Source organism: Podarcis cretensis (assembly GCF_951804945.1).
Source record: "Podarcis cretensis genome assembly, chromosome: 3".
NCBI classification, from domain to species: Eukaryota; Metazoa; Chordata; class Lepidosauria; order Squamata; family Lacertidae; genus Podarcis; species Podarcis cretensis.
This window is the reverse complement of record NC_137172.1, coordinates 28,352,709-28,368,034: the sequence shown is the minus strand read 5'-3', so window position 1 is coordinate 28,368,034 and position 15,326 is coordinate 28,352,709. Positions and strand designations below refer to the sequence as shown.

At 40.6% G+C, this 15,326-nt stretch overlaps 1 protein-coding gene across 1 annotated transcript in view; it reads left to right on the top strand.

Annotated features, from left to right (window-relative positions):
• Nucleotides 1-15,326, top strand: part of USH2A (usherin) — a 446,098-nt gene that overhangs the window by 421,027 nt on the left and 9,745 nt on the right. Inside the window, exons 65-68 of the mRNA XM_079968364.1 lie at nt 6,352-6,561; nt 7,083-7,321; nt 10,889-11,106; nt 14,594-14,770. Of these exons, the coding sequence (XP_079824490.1) occupies nt 6,352-6,561; nt 7,083-7,321; nt 10,889-11,106; nt 14,594-14,770 (844 nt within the window). The remainder of the gene's footprint in view (nt 1-6,351; nt 6,562-7,082; nt 7,322-10,888; nt 11,107-14,593; nt 14,771-15,326) is intronic.

Genomic DNA, 15,326 nt, shown 5'->3' with positions numbered 1-15,326 from the left:
TTTGTTTTTATGTATACCACATAGAAACGTGAATGCTTCAACATTAGATAAAGGTAAAGGTAAAGGGACCCCTGACCATTAGGTCCAGTCATGACCGATTTGGGGGTTGCAGCGCTCATCTCGCTTTATTGGCCGAGGAAGCCGGCGTACAGCTTTCAGGGCATGTGGCCAGCATGACTAAACCGCTTCTGGTGAACCAGAGCAGTGCAAGGAAATGCCGTTTACCTTCCTGCAGGAGTGGTACCTATTTATCTACTTGCACTTTGCCGTGCTTTCGAACTGCTAGGTTGGCAGGAGCAGGGACCGAGCAACAGGAGCTCACCCCATCACGGGGATTCAAATCGCGACCTTCTGATCGGCAAGTCCTAGGCTCTGTGGTTTAACCCACAGCGCCACCCACGTCCTATCAACATTAGATACATGTTTTAAATAAATAATTGCATGCTTGAGCTGCCTAACAATAAAACAACAACAATGCAGCAAGGAAAAAGTGCACGTTTAAACATATGATTCAAAAAGATGTCCCTTACATACTTTCATGGAAGTTAAAAGGAAGGCGTTCCACAGCATCTTCTTGAGGGGCTTACTCCAAAGTCTTAGCCGTTAGGCAACTGGGAAATCACATACATTTACACTGAAATGTTTAAAGGTTGGTCCATTTTACATTAGTTCTATTGCAATAACAAAACATTTCCCTCCGTCTTTGTGGGAAAGCCAATGGGTCACTTGAAGAGATTGCTGTGTAGACAGTCACCAGAGGAATGGCTGTTTGGGGACCATTCTTCTGCCATATCTTATCGCAGAGGTCTGTAGCACAACCACTTGATATACCACCTTGGCTGCCCTTCTAGATTTGGTCATCTGACTGTTCCATTACCAGCCTGAAGGAGCAGGGCTCTGTGAAGGCACATTTTTCAGCTGCCAAACAAGATTCCATTCGCTGTGCCTAGAATTCTTTCGTTCACTAAGTAGATGGATTCAACTAAGCTTTCCCTTTTTTTCAAAGTGCTGTCTGGGCACGTGGCCAAGAAAATGAAGATGAAGACATCTGAATTACTGCTTGTGTAGATGAATCTGGAGCCCTCTTATGGCTTTCTTAAGCCTGTGCACCTTCTAATGATGATAGAAATTTTGGCAGCGCTTTGGATTTGGGGTCTGCGCAGCATGATGTAAGATTAAATTATAAAGGAGGCAATATATAGTTGAAGAATTCAAGGCGCAAGTACTTTCTGTTCCCATTTCCCCTGCCATAGACCAGAAGACTTAGACCTGAATCTATTACTCGAAGGATATTTCAAGATTCTCATATGAGAATTATAGGTATTCATCATGAATGCAGTATTAAAACTTCCAGGGATGGCTGTTATTAACTTGTATGGTTATTAACTGGTATGGTAGCTTAATGACAGCACTGGCCTTCATTGTCTAAAATAAATAGCATTCAACTTAGCTCATATACTCCTTAATTTAGTTTAAATCAAGCTTGTGCCATTTTCTCTGCAAATGTCTCTCAGCTCAGTGATTGCAGCTCCACCCCCATATGTTGGGTGTGCACATGCAGTTCAAGTTTTAATTCTCTTCATAAGCAGCATATATTCCTTTAGAATAAGTTGGCTGTGCTTGATGAACTTTACGCTTCTCCTTGTTTTTGTTTCATCTTCTGTTTTATCCATTCTTCCCTGCACAGGGGATCATGTCTCAGTAGATCTGCTTTATCCATCAGCTTTGTAAGGATGATAGTGGCATTTCTCCTTATGTGACTGTGCAAATTTGCTAGAAGCTACAATAACAGAACTGAAAAGCTATAATTGACCTCCCCTCAATACACACAAAATAAGGGTCCAAACCCTCTCCCCATCTGCTAGTTTCCCCTAGGGATAGATGCACAAATTTGGGTGTCTTATTCTTCCAACCTCAAGTTCAGTTTGCCAAATTTATGCATCAGTTTGCAAAGGAGAATTAATGCAGGCAATGCAGGTGCAATGCCAAAAGAGCATACTCTCCAACTCCCTCATTTTTGTAGTGACCTTCTTTATTTCTGGTACAGTCCTACCTCGGGTTACAGACACTTCAGGTTGTGCATTTTCAGGTTGTGCACCGCGCCAAACCTGGAAGTACTGGAACGGGTTACTTTTGGGTTTCGGCACTCGCGCATGTGCAGAAATACTAAACCGCGCTTTGCGCATGCACAGAAGTGCCGAATTGCAACCCACACATGCGCAGATGCGCCGCTGCGGGTTGCGAATGCAAACATGCCTCCCACACGGATCACGTTCGCAACCCAAGCGTCCACTGTACTGGTTCACTGATACACTGCTGCCCTTATTTCGCCATTTGGGGAGCTCTGGGGCATGTCTTCATGCAATCGCATACACAGTGTTGACTAAACTGGACAATCTTTCCATTTTCCAAGCCCCCAGAAGTTGAATATCTGGATGTGTTTGAGCTAGTAAGTGAAAACCAGGCCCATTTAAATACTGTAAATATACTTTAGGTTTTTCCTTTACTACGTTGACATACAGCAGCAGAGAAGGCCTTCCAATAATGTGTTCAAAACGAGTTGGGAGTTGTGAACCTGTGGAGAAAGTGTGTGGAAATAAGGAATTTCAATTTCCATGTGGGAAAAGCTGAGTATATGAAAGCTCCACTGTGGTTGGGAAGAGCGGCAGAGTACCTGCCTTGCACGCAGAAGATCCCAGGTTCCATCCCTGGTATCTCCAGGCATGGCTGGGACTACCTTTAGTCTGAAATCCTGGAGTGTAACTGCCAGTCAGTGTAGAAAAGACAGAGCTGATTAGCCCAAATGTGTGATGTGGTATAAGGCAACTTCCTATGTTGCTTAGCTTGCACCTCCTGCTTTGTGCAACTGCCAGTGGAGGAAAGCAGCTACATGAAGGCATCCTTAGCATTTGGGTACCATCCAGCTTATCTAATTAACTGATTGAGATTATACAAATAATTTCAACATGGCCTCCTGAGAACATACACTAGGAATTCGCTTTTAGAGATCAGTGTAGTGGAATTACACAGCTAGGGCCCAAACTGCTGTTTTCTTGGTTTCATCAGCAACGAATACTGTTGTAGATGAGATTCTCCAGTTGCAGTTGAATCTATATTTTCCACATCACATTCCTGCTCTCCCAAACTTTTCCTTTTCCAATTGCCAAAATTTCTCAACCGTTCATTCACAAGACTAGAAGGTTATACTGGTTTTCTTCTTTAAACGAAAGCAAAGCTACTCCCCCAAAAAGTGAACTGACGAGATTGCATAAGAGCATGTTTTCGTGTAGATAGAACTTCTCAACGTGAAAGCTTACTAAGGAATTCTTAATACTAAAAATCACACAGACAGTCCTCTTGTATTGCCATTTAGATCTATCATTCTGATTGATCACTGTGTGTTTCACTATTATTGAGCCTAATTTAACCCTATACACTTACACATCCATCTACTCCATCTATTGTACCTGACATTCTACAAATTACTTACTCATGCAAATGATGACCTAAGTCAACCTTTTATGCTATTCGTGTTTAATTATACAAATGATATTTGATAAATAAGATTATACATCCTTCCATATGTTTATTCTCTCCTTGATGAAAGTGAAATTTAATTTTCATGCAGATTTGTTGGAGGCTGTGCTTAATAAGTGCTGAGTTTCATATAGTGTGCAGATTACTCTGGTTTTGGGAAGTTGACAAAAACAAAATCCGTTCACAGAGAAGAGCTGTTTTTAATTAGATGCAATTCTAGTGACCGGATCTTGGAATCGTAGAATTGAAAACCATGCGTGTTGATTGATAGAACAAAATGAATATAACAAAGTGAGCATTTTGGCAAAAGCAGTATGAATAATAGAGAAGATGCTGACTTGTGTTCTTTTTGAGAGGGCATTTCCATATTAAGCAATAAATGAAATTTGATGTATGATCAATTGAATTAATGCCATTAGAAGAAGAAAAAACCTTCAGTAACTAAAGTCTTGTCTCATTTACTGAATAAGAGTAAAGAGAACATCAGAAATATACTGTTTGGTTGACTGACCAGAATATACCACCTGGTCTACATAGCGCTGTCATACCTCAAGGCAGCATTGATGATTGCCAACATTTCACACAGAGGTCAGTTCCATAGTTATCCTACATCCTTGACTGATGTTTCCTGCTGATGAAGGAAAACACCAATGGAGAAGTGGAAGGTTATGGCTCATGCAATAGTCTGGGCTGCTAGGAGAGTCTGTACCACTGCAATGTTTAGCCTTTCCATGCTACCCAGCCTAGCATAAAACTTATCTGTTGAAAGTTGAATGGACACTCAACTGTGCTGGAAAGACAGAAATAATGAGAGCACTGTAATAGCATTTAACAGAAACCTTAATGAGAAAGAATGGTTCTTTTCAAATAACTGAATTCTTAAATATAGCTCAACCTGTTCCTGCATATGTGTACGTATGCACCTGGGCACTTCTTCAGCTGTTCAGATATGAAGTGTGTTTATTTGAAAAATAAAATCACCTAGCAGCCTAGTCACTCATGTGTGTGCTGCAACAGTGTAGAAAGTTAGGTTGCAGTAGGATGTTCAGTGAAGCAAGGGAATAATTTCATCTTGCAATACTGTCTGTCACTTGTAATTACCAGAGGTGCTACTAGGGTGAACCTATGGCATGCAGATATTTACCTACGTATGCCAAATGTTTTGGGGTTGGTTATGAGCTTGGGAATATTAAATTGGGAGGGTGCTCTAGTTTACTGGGTAGAAACACACTAATTTAAAGACTTTATTTAGAGATTATTTGGGGTAATTAATGGGGGTTATGAGAGAGAGTTGAATTTGATTTGGAGCAGGATTTCTTGCGAAATTAATTGAGGGTAAATGAATTCAAGAGAAGCTGACTTTGAGTGATCTAGGATGGGGCGAAGATTAACTGAATAATTTATTTGGGGTGATTTGGATAGGAAGTTTGCTGGCTGGCTATGTGAAGTTTAAATTCTAAATGTGTGTTTGTTTAATACACACACAAACTCATTAACAAGCATATGCAAATATATGCCCCTTTGTCTTTTATTTTCCTACCAATTTTCCTGCTAATTAGTGTGCCAGACTTGTATGTAGCTTTTCAAGATGTCCAAAATGCCTAGAAAGGTCTGTGAGATGTCTCCCTTGCTCTTGAATCTGTCCTGCCACCACAATACCTTGCAATTGCCTGTATGTGCTGTGCAACAACATCTGCGTCCACCGTTGGCCTGTGGCTAGCAATGCTGGCTTGCCAGTGGGGGAGCTTAGACCTTTGCTGATGTTTAATATTTGTTAGCCTCAAGGGATTTTGTATTGGAGTGGGTGTGGCAAGGTTCAGTTGACCAAGCCTGCTTTATCTTTGAAGTTTTGTTGTTACCTTTTAAGTCCTTTATTGATGGACTTTTTTTTTTGTTTGTTTAATTTGGTTTACTAGTTGATTTGATTTGGTGTGTGGGTGTGTTGGTGGTCCATTGTTTGAATTCAGCACTTTTATTCAACTTGTTTAGTTTAAACAGCTTTTATAAATTTTGCCATTTTTACCTTCTGTTACATTGTACAGTGGTACCTCGGGTTACATACGCTTCAGGTTACATACGCTTCAGGTTACAGACTCTGCTAACTCAGAAAGATTACCTCAGGTTAAGAACTTTGCTTCAGGATGAGAACAGAAATTGCACAGCGGCGGCGGGAGGCCCCATTAGCTAAAGTGGTGCTTCAGGTTAAGAACAGTTTCAGATTAAGAACAGACCTCCGGAACGAATTAAGTACATAACCAGAGGTACCACTGTACTTTTATGAGGTTTTGTTCCTTATTAGCCACCACGAATGCTATTTGCAGAAAGGCGACACACATACTTTAAAAAATACAGTGCTGCCCCACAAGACGAATGCCTCGCAAGACGAAAAACCCGCTAGGCGAAAGGGTTTTCCGTTTTGGAGGCGCTTCGCAAAACGAATTTCCCTATGGACTTGCTTCGCAAGACGAAATGTCTTGTGAGTTTTTCCGACTTTTTCCCCCTCCCCCCCCCGTTTTCTAAGCCGCTAAGCCGCTTATCTGCTTATCCGCTAAGCTGATAAGCCGCTAAAAGCCTCTAAGCCGCTAATAGCGCTAATCCGCCAAGCCGTCAATGGGCTTGCTTCGCAAGACGAAAAAACCGCTAGACGAAGAGAATCGCGGAACGGATTCTTTTCGTCTTGCGAGGCACCACTGTAGTAAAATGAATAAATATACCATTATGTGGTGCAAATGAAAATAAGCCTTGTACTCTTCCCCACAGACTACTTAAGGCTGCTTGAAATCTCACAGCTCAAATGTTATTTGTATTTTTAAGGTTTGGTCGGTCAATTCTGCAGGCCGGACTGCTAGCAGCTGGACCCACTGTAAGACAGGCCCAGCCCCTCCTCAAGGACTTCATGCACCTCTGTTTGATACAGTGGCATCTACTTCAGCTGTGGTGAAAATCAGTCCTCCACTTAAGCCAAATGGAATAGTCAGTCTCTACAGGCTGTTCTCAAACAACACAAAGGGAAAGGATATGGTGGTGAGTTTTCATCAGACAAATTCTTCTTTTGAGCTGATAAGAATATTTGCTGTTTGATTTTTAGGAATCTCCACTGATGTAAAAAAAAAAAAAAAAGCAGCAGCACTATGTTTGATTTCATTCCTTTACTCTGCAAATAGGAAAAGGACCACATTTCCAGTGTGGTTTGCTGTGCAATGTTCTGTCCTTTTTTCAGGGCCAGATTTAGGTTTGATGAGGCCGTAAGCTACTGAAGGTAATGGGGCCCTTTATATGTCTAGCTGTCCTTTGTCAACAACAAATTGTCGCTGTTTTTTGTGTTGAATATATGCTATATGGTAATTTATGGACCTACACAACACAAAACACTGTTGCTGTATGTAGGTTTTATTTTATTTGTTTTTCATCTTATATTTTGGAAATGTACACCCAGTTTTTTTTCCCTTTTAATTTTTTTTTGGGGGGGGCCTCAAGAAAGTGGGGCCCTAAACTATAGCTTGTTTAGCTTATATGTAAATCCGGCACTGCCTTTTTCTTATCAGCTGTCAGAAGGAACAGCGACTCAACAAACCATCCATGGCCTGAGGCCTTTTACCACTTATTCTGTTGGGGTTGAAGCCTGTACCTGTTTCAGCTGCTGCAGCAAAGGACCCGTGGCACATGTCACCACACAGCCAGCTCCACCCTCACAGCAGCCTCCTCCCTTCATTCACAGTATGACCTCAAGGAATGCTTCTTTGCAGTGGGATGCACCTCGGGAACCCAATGGCATTGTAAGAAGGTAACTGCTGGGATATACTTGGTGTCAGCACTAACATCTATGCTGGCTGGACTGACTCTTCAATTGATTTTCAAATGTCTGTCTTCCATTTTCTAGTCAACTTTAACAGCATTCACACCTGGCACCAATAATAGGAAAGAGGCTAAAGAGTTTTTATTTTTTTGTAAGTGGCATGAAGGAAAAGACTCGGATGGATTTTAAAGACTGCCTAAGGAACACAATGCCCAATGATGTTAAAGAGCCTTATAAAATGGAATTTCCTTGTAGGAGATGTTGGAACTCAGTTTTACTCAGAGTAAACCCATTTGGATTAATGAACATGACTAAGTTTAGTCCATTAATTTCAGAGGGTGTACTCTGAGTGACACTTAGTTGAGTGTACGCATTGCCCTCAAAACAAACTGGAATCCTAGCAATCAGTGTTTGGTGGGAAGAAGAACAGACTGAATCTGGTTGCTCCATCCAAACAGCTGGTTGGTGAGATTCCAAATGTTTATATGCAGCCATGGTTGCTAGACTTGGCTGGAGACTATGTGCCACACCCTTTCACCAACATGGGGAAGGCGTTATTGGTTTGATTTGTTCTTGTTTTTATTATGTATTTTGTGTTTTTTATCTTGTATTTCTGTGTTGTGAACTGCCCTGAGAGCTATGGATGAAGGGCAATATACAATTTTAACAACAACAAGGGATATACAGGCAATGACCTGCTACCATTCACATATAGCCAAATTAGAGGCTTATAGCTTAGTAAACCCTCACCATCACGGTGATTACAGCATATGAACTAGCAAATACAAAAAAATAAAATAAAATAAAATCAGTGTCTTGTCGATGCCACCAAACTTAATTTTCCTTAGACAAATCAAGAATGAATATCAGTGCCTAAGAAAACTAGGCAAATTAATTATCTGTTCCTTTGGAACTGACAGTCTTGGAAAAATCCCAGGCATATAGATACTAGCTGTCTACAAATCAACATAGACCTTTTCTTCTTCTTGCCCTTGCCCTACCCCTACCCCGCTGCACTGTTTACCATCTAGCCTCCCCCCTACCATCTAGTTTGGAAAACTCAAAACCCAACACACTATTTTGTGACATGGATTTTAGAAATTTGTTATTGGTGTGCCAGAATTTGTAACATTTTCCCAGACTTATAACGTATTAGGGTCTAAACATTTGTAAATAGGATGCTGGCACTAAGGATCTGGAGAGACCCCTAGACATGCAGGTCTAGTTACCTTAAAAAGTCAAGAGTTTGGTCGGGTGGCGGGATTCAAATTAAATAAACAAAAAACTAAGGTACTGGAAAAAAAATTGACAACTTCAGAGTCAGAAAGGTTTCAGAAAGAGACAGAGTTAAATGTGGTGAAAAAAGTAAAATATCTAGGGGTGAACATAACAGCAAAAAATCTGAGTCTATTTAAGGATAATTATGAAAAGTGTTGGTTAGAAATTAAGAGGGACTTAGAAAGTTGGTCAAGATTGAAACTTTCCTTGTTGGGCCGAATTGCTGCTATAAAAATGAATGTATTGCCAAGGATGCTGTTTCTTTTTCAGACTTTACAGATTGTGGACAAAATGGAGTGTTTCGGGAGGTGGCAAAGAGATATCTCTAAATTTGTCTGGCAGGGCAAAAAGCCCAGAATTAAGTTTAAAATACTAACTGATGCTAAAGAAAGAGGGGGGTTTGCCCTGCCAGACTTAAGGTTGTACTATGAATCAGCAGCTTTCTGCTGGCTCAAAGATTGGCTGCTTCTTGAAAACGCTGATGTCTTAGACTTGGAAGGATTTAACAATGCTTTTGGTTGGCATGCATACTTGTGGTATGACAAGGTTAAGATTCATAAGAATTTCAAGAACCATATTGTCAGGAAAGCAGTGTTTAATGTCTGGATAAAATATAAAGACTTATTAGAAAACAAGACCCCGAGGTGGTTATCACCTATGGAAGCTAAAGCAGTGAAAAGACCCAATATGGAGGTCAAATGGCCAAAGTATTGGGAAATATTAGAAAGAGATGGAGATAATTGGAGATTGCAGAGTATGGAGAAACTAAAAGATAAAGTGCGAGATTGGTTACATTACGCTCAGATTAAAGAGGCTTTTAAATTGGATAAAAAGTTAGGATTCCAGGTGGAAAAATCGAAATTGGAAACAGAACTGTTAGAACCTAAGACTAAATTACTTTCAAGAATGTATAACTTGCTGCTGAGGTGGAATACACAGGATGAAACGGTTAAATCAACTATGATAAAGTGGGCACAGGACATTGGGTATAATATCATGTTTGCTGACTGGGAAAAGTTATGGACCACCCGTATGAAGTTTATGGCATGTAATGCCTTGAAAGAAAATATTATGAAAATGATATATAGGTGGTACATGACCCCAGTCAAGCTGGCAAAAATATATCATCTGCCCGATAATAAATGTTGGAAATGTAAGGAAACTGAAGGAACGTTCTTTCACCTCTGTTGGACTTGCCCTAAGGTGAAGGCCTTCTGGGAAATGATATATAATGAGTTGAAAAAGGTATTTAAGTATACCTTTCCCAAGAAACCAGAGGCCTTCCTTTTGGGCATTGTGGGCCAGAGGGTGTTAAAGAATGATCGAACATTATTTATGTATGCAACAACAGCAGCAAGGATACTCGTCACTAAATATTGGAAAACTCAAGATTTGCCCACGCTGGAAGAATGGCAGATGCAACTGATGGACTATATGGAGCTTGCAGAAATGACCGGCAGAATCTGAGACCTGGGAGAGGAAGCCATGGAAGAGGATTGGAAGAAATTTAAGGACTATCTACAAAAACATTGTAAACTATATGAGTGCTAAGAAGGATGAGAGATTTGAAACTAACAGGGCCCATTAAGTTAGTTGATAGTATTATGAGAATGAGTGAATTTTATGAGAAAAATAAATTTTGAATAAATATTGTGCTTAAAATTAGATATTTAAGACCTAGATAAAAATTTTCAAAATTAGGGACAAAACATTGGAAATGTGTTTAATAAGAATTGAAATAAGGTGATAAGTTGCTGGCTAAAGCATTATAAATTTGGAACGCAGGAGTGTGAGATGTGAGGAAGTCCAAAGGATGAAGAAAAGATGGGTATTGCAAGACGTTAAATTTTATGCTTGTTCTTTTTTATGTTTATTTTCTGTTTATTCTGTCTTTTCTCTATTGTATCAACAAAATTCTTAATAAAAATTATTATTAAAAAAGTAAAAAAATAGTTACCTTAAAAAGTTATCACTTCAATATTTTCAATACTGGCATACAGTTGAGTTTTCAATCATCATTGTTTGGTTGGTTGTAAGATGCTCTGGGATGCCCTGGCCAAGATAAAATGACTAGAAAATTCAAAACATCATCATCAATTAATGTAGAATATTGTTAAAATATTGAATGTGATGTGCAGAGTTCTGCCGCAATTGCAACTTAATTAAGTTGAGAGCAGGTCCTTGTGTTTGACCAGCATCAAGACACATAAGCAGGAAAGGTAAGCTTGTGTTTACCTGCTAATTGTGGCTCATCAGTGCTTCCGTCTTTTCCTCCAGGTATGAACTCCACATGCACACATCCTGCCCTTCCTATTTGCAGCCAAGAGAAGCAGCTTGCAAACTTGGCCCTATTGAAGTGAAATACGCGGGAGATGGCCAACGCTCCAATGTGAGTGATCTACAGCCTTATACAACCTACAACCTGAGGGTGGTGTCTTACAATTCAGTAGGAAGCACTGCTTCAGAATGGATCAGCTTCACTACCAAAAAAGAAGGTGAGTTAATACAGGAGAGTATAAGAAACGTGTTCTGCCACTTTATATGTGTAGAGCATGAATGGGAACGTGTGACCCTTCTGATGTTAGTGAACCACAACTCACATTATCCTTGGCCATTGATCACTGTGGCAGGCACTGGTATATTTAGTTTTGCTGTATCTTGTTTCTTATTGTTTTTAATCATCTCTATGGTTGCGGCAAACCATTTGGGGTTCATGCCATGGTGTGTAAGCATTCTCCTGTCTTAGCATCTTTACAATGGTGGAGATGGCAAAAGAGTGTGGTACATGGGGGGAGGGGCAGTGAGGAGCAATCCATCTATTTCATTTCAAAGAGCAAGTGATAAGAGCTGGTAGGAGCAATTTACCAAAGCAATGTCCCTCCACCAACTTCACAATAGAGGCTTACATTAATCAACCATTGGTAAGCAAAATAATGGCAGTCCAAATAATGCTGTTATAGCTATATTGGTTGGCTTGCCTTTGAAGATCTTTATTTGGTGAAGACTGCCCTTTTCTTTTCTTTTTTGGCTGGACATTTATTTCAACACATTCCTATTACCTCAGTGTTAAAGTTACTGAAAATTAGTGATCTGAAAAGCAGACTTCTCTGCAGCTTTACAACAATGGGTTTGCAATGAAGGGTTGGCCTCCTAGGAGCCATCATTACAGGTCACACTGATTATATAGTCTAGTTAATTGCTGTATTAATTTATTCAGCTTGTTAACTCCATCAGCTCCTCGGGTCTCTTGTATGTGCACCCTAGGTTCTTTGTTTCTCTTTCCTCGGTAGGTTCTGAAACACATAATTTAAAAGAAGGAGTCACTGACTTGTAGGCTTTCTTCTTTTCTTTAGCGCAGAGCCAGAATCATGACAAATGAACATGCCCACCTTGTGTCCGTATAGTTACTTTTATCTAACACAGTATTTCAAGAAGAGTGTTTGATTATATACTTATGTATGATGCTATTGATTAATTATCTGGAGCAGTGAAATAGATGGCTATTTGCAATACTCTCTAACTATTTTTGAAAGTAATTTTTTGAGAGGAAAAATCAAAAGAATAAAAATGAATGGATGCCAAAAGACATAATTTATTCTTGAATGAATATAGTTTGGAGGGGGGAGTTAACTCCATTGACAGTTTTAGATTAAATTACCTTAAATATTAATTCAGTATGAAAAATGGCTTCCTTGTGTATTTAATAATATTAAAGATAATTAACAGCTCTAGACGTATTCAATGTTCCTGGCACATTTATGGGAATGCTCACAATTCCAGCAATTGCAATTTGCAAATTTTCAAGTTGTGATGAGTTAGTACTGTCCAAGTGGACGGTTCTGATCCTTTCACACATTCTGCATAACATTATTTTATTTGTTTGTTTGTTGTTTGTTTATTAAGACATTTATATACTGCCCTTTACCAAAAGGCCACATGGCAGTTTACCACATAATAGGTAACATAATTATTGCACAGCACAAAAACTGAAAAGCAATTATTTCTGTACAACTAATTAAAAAAGCAGCAGCAGCAAACCACTCATAAATTACCTCAGGCACCATTCCCTTCATCCTGCCTGCTGAGGCAGGTATGTCTTCACCTGTTTCCTAAAGGAAAACAATGGTGTGACTAGATGCATCTTAGTGGGGAGAGTGTTTCCCAGACCACCCAAAGATTTGGATTGTCCAAACAGCAGTGCATTTTTTGCAAACGCTATTTAAGAGTATGTGTTCTCTCTGAAATATTTTATGTGTGAAATAGTTCATGATCAATCTTGCTTTATACCTAGAACTTAAGTTTAAGTTTTATGGAAGTTTATTATGTTATTGTGTCTGTATTAGGTGCTATGCCTCTTCTCTTTTTGCTCACCAACCCCCTCACCAAAGCCAACCTTACCCTTACTCCCCAAGTTTAATTCTCTCCCTGCAGAGCTTGCAAAAACCACCCCTCCCTTCTTCCCTCCCTTCTTTTACTTAGACTTTGTCAAACCTCTACAACTTGCCTGGGTTGCTCGCTCGCTCGCTTGCTTTCTCAACTAGGCAAGCCACCCCCTTCCCCTTCTCTCTCCTTGCCAAAGTCACCTCCCCTCTCCCCCTACACCATGCCAAAGCCACCTCCTTCCCCCCACAATCCAGTGCTCCTGCCGCCACGCTGAGCTCCCCACACTTGTCCTTTCCCTTTTGGTAAGCAGCAGTGACTCACAGTTTTGGGAAGCCCCACCCATGTCACCTTACCAGCCATTGCTGCATAGCTCACAAAAAAAATTCTGTTAAAAAATCCCTGCTTGTATACTTGTTTGATGGGTCATGTTGACTTCCCACCTGGGTCACCTACTGGCCTGGCCACCCTCCTCCTCAGCCTCCAACACTGCTAAGGTGGTCCATCAGCTCTGAGAACCCAGCTTGCCTTCACGCTGTATTTTGCAGTGCTACCAGTCAGCAGCCACACAAAATGCAGTTTGATGACATCCTTACAATTTTATTGTATGTATAGATATGGGGGAAGGCCCATTCTGGCTGAAATGCATGTGACACCAACAAGTGCAGTACTCTTCAGCAACATTTTTCCTTCATAACTGTACAGAAAATATGTGTCCCCCCCATGTACCTATGGGAGCAGCCATCCCCTCCCCCCCCACAGTGTTCCTGATACAGTCAAACCTCGGTTCTTGAACCACTCCGTTTTTTTTTACATTTCGGCTCCTGAACGCCGAAAACCTGGAAGTAAATACTCCGGTTTTTGAACGTTTTTCAGAACCCAAACATCTGACATGGCTTCTGCTTGAATGCAAGAAGCTCTTGCAACCAATTGGAAGCTGTGCCTCGGTTGTCGAATATTTCAGAAGTTGAACGGTCTTCCAGAACAGATTACGTTCGACAACCAAGGTTTGACTGTAGCCTTACAGGGGCCTGGGTACATGGGAATAGTCATCCTTTTCTCTCTACAGTAGGTAACATCACTGGATCTGGGAGAAAGCCAAGGTCACACAGGCAAGAAATAGGCAAGGATGTGAGAGTCAGGGTTGAGCAAAGCAAAGGAAACAAGTGTTGAAAAGCAGATTCAAGGAAGTTCAGGACCTGCTCTTTGGCAGGTTCAAACCAGGAAGCTCTAACTGGAGCTGTCAGTCATCTTCCTATCAGCCTCCTTATGGGAGCTCCTGGGAAGGTGGATCCAAAGACAACAGAGCAGCTTGTGACTTCAGGTGAGCTTGTTGAATTGCATTAAAAATGATTATTCCTGGCACTAACAAGTGGTCCTCTAAGGATTATTACTGAATAAATGTATGTGAAAAGTCCTGAACATTACTATGCATTAGTATCCTCCAACTGCAGCAGCCCACGTGCTCATATCGTGTCTTCCTGCTCCATAGCAGAGTGTGAAAATGGCTCTAGATCTTAAACAGATGTGTTTAATCTCTAAAAACTAAAGAAGCATTTATAAAAAAAGGACACTCTTTTTCTGTCTGTTTTCTTCTGCCAGTACCTCAGTACGAATCTCCATTTATAGTTGTCAGCAATTTATCCACTCTTTACCTTGACTGGAGTCACACCTTCTCACTGAATGGGCCGCTGAAGGAATATGTGCTAATGGAGGGAGGGCAACGCATCTACAGCGGCTTTGACACCACTCTGTATCTGCCAAGGACATCCGACAAAAGTCAGTTTGAGTTTCACAATTCTGTTTCTGGCTAATGCGTCACATGTATATCTAGTTTTATGAGGTACCTTTATACAATTTGCACTCCACCTTTTGGATCAACTGAACCTCAAGGCAGCAACCTATAGAGTGATTTCCAAGTGATACTCGGAGTAGACCTACTGGAAATCAGTGGTCTCAAATTAAGAACATAAGAACATAGTGGCCCATCTACTCTGCATCCTGTTCTCCCAAGGCCACTCTCCCCTCCTGCGGTATCAAGCAACTTATATTCAGAAGCATCACTGCCTCTGAGGGAGAAGGTGGAGCATAGCTATCACGGCTGGTATCCATTGATAGGATGTATCCTCCATGGAATAACTTGCATTAGTGTTGTTGGAGTACATGCAAAGAGACAGTTGACATTTGTAGCTATCTTAGATTGGGGATGGAGGGTATCTATCAGCATGTGTAGACCAAAACAAATTGAGGCCTCCTCTCCTTGAGCACTGGAGTACTGCTAGCAATAAAACCCCCTGGGCCTATCATTAAGTGAAGGAAAAATGGAGATGCAGCT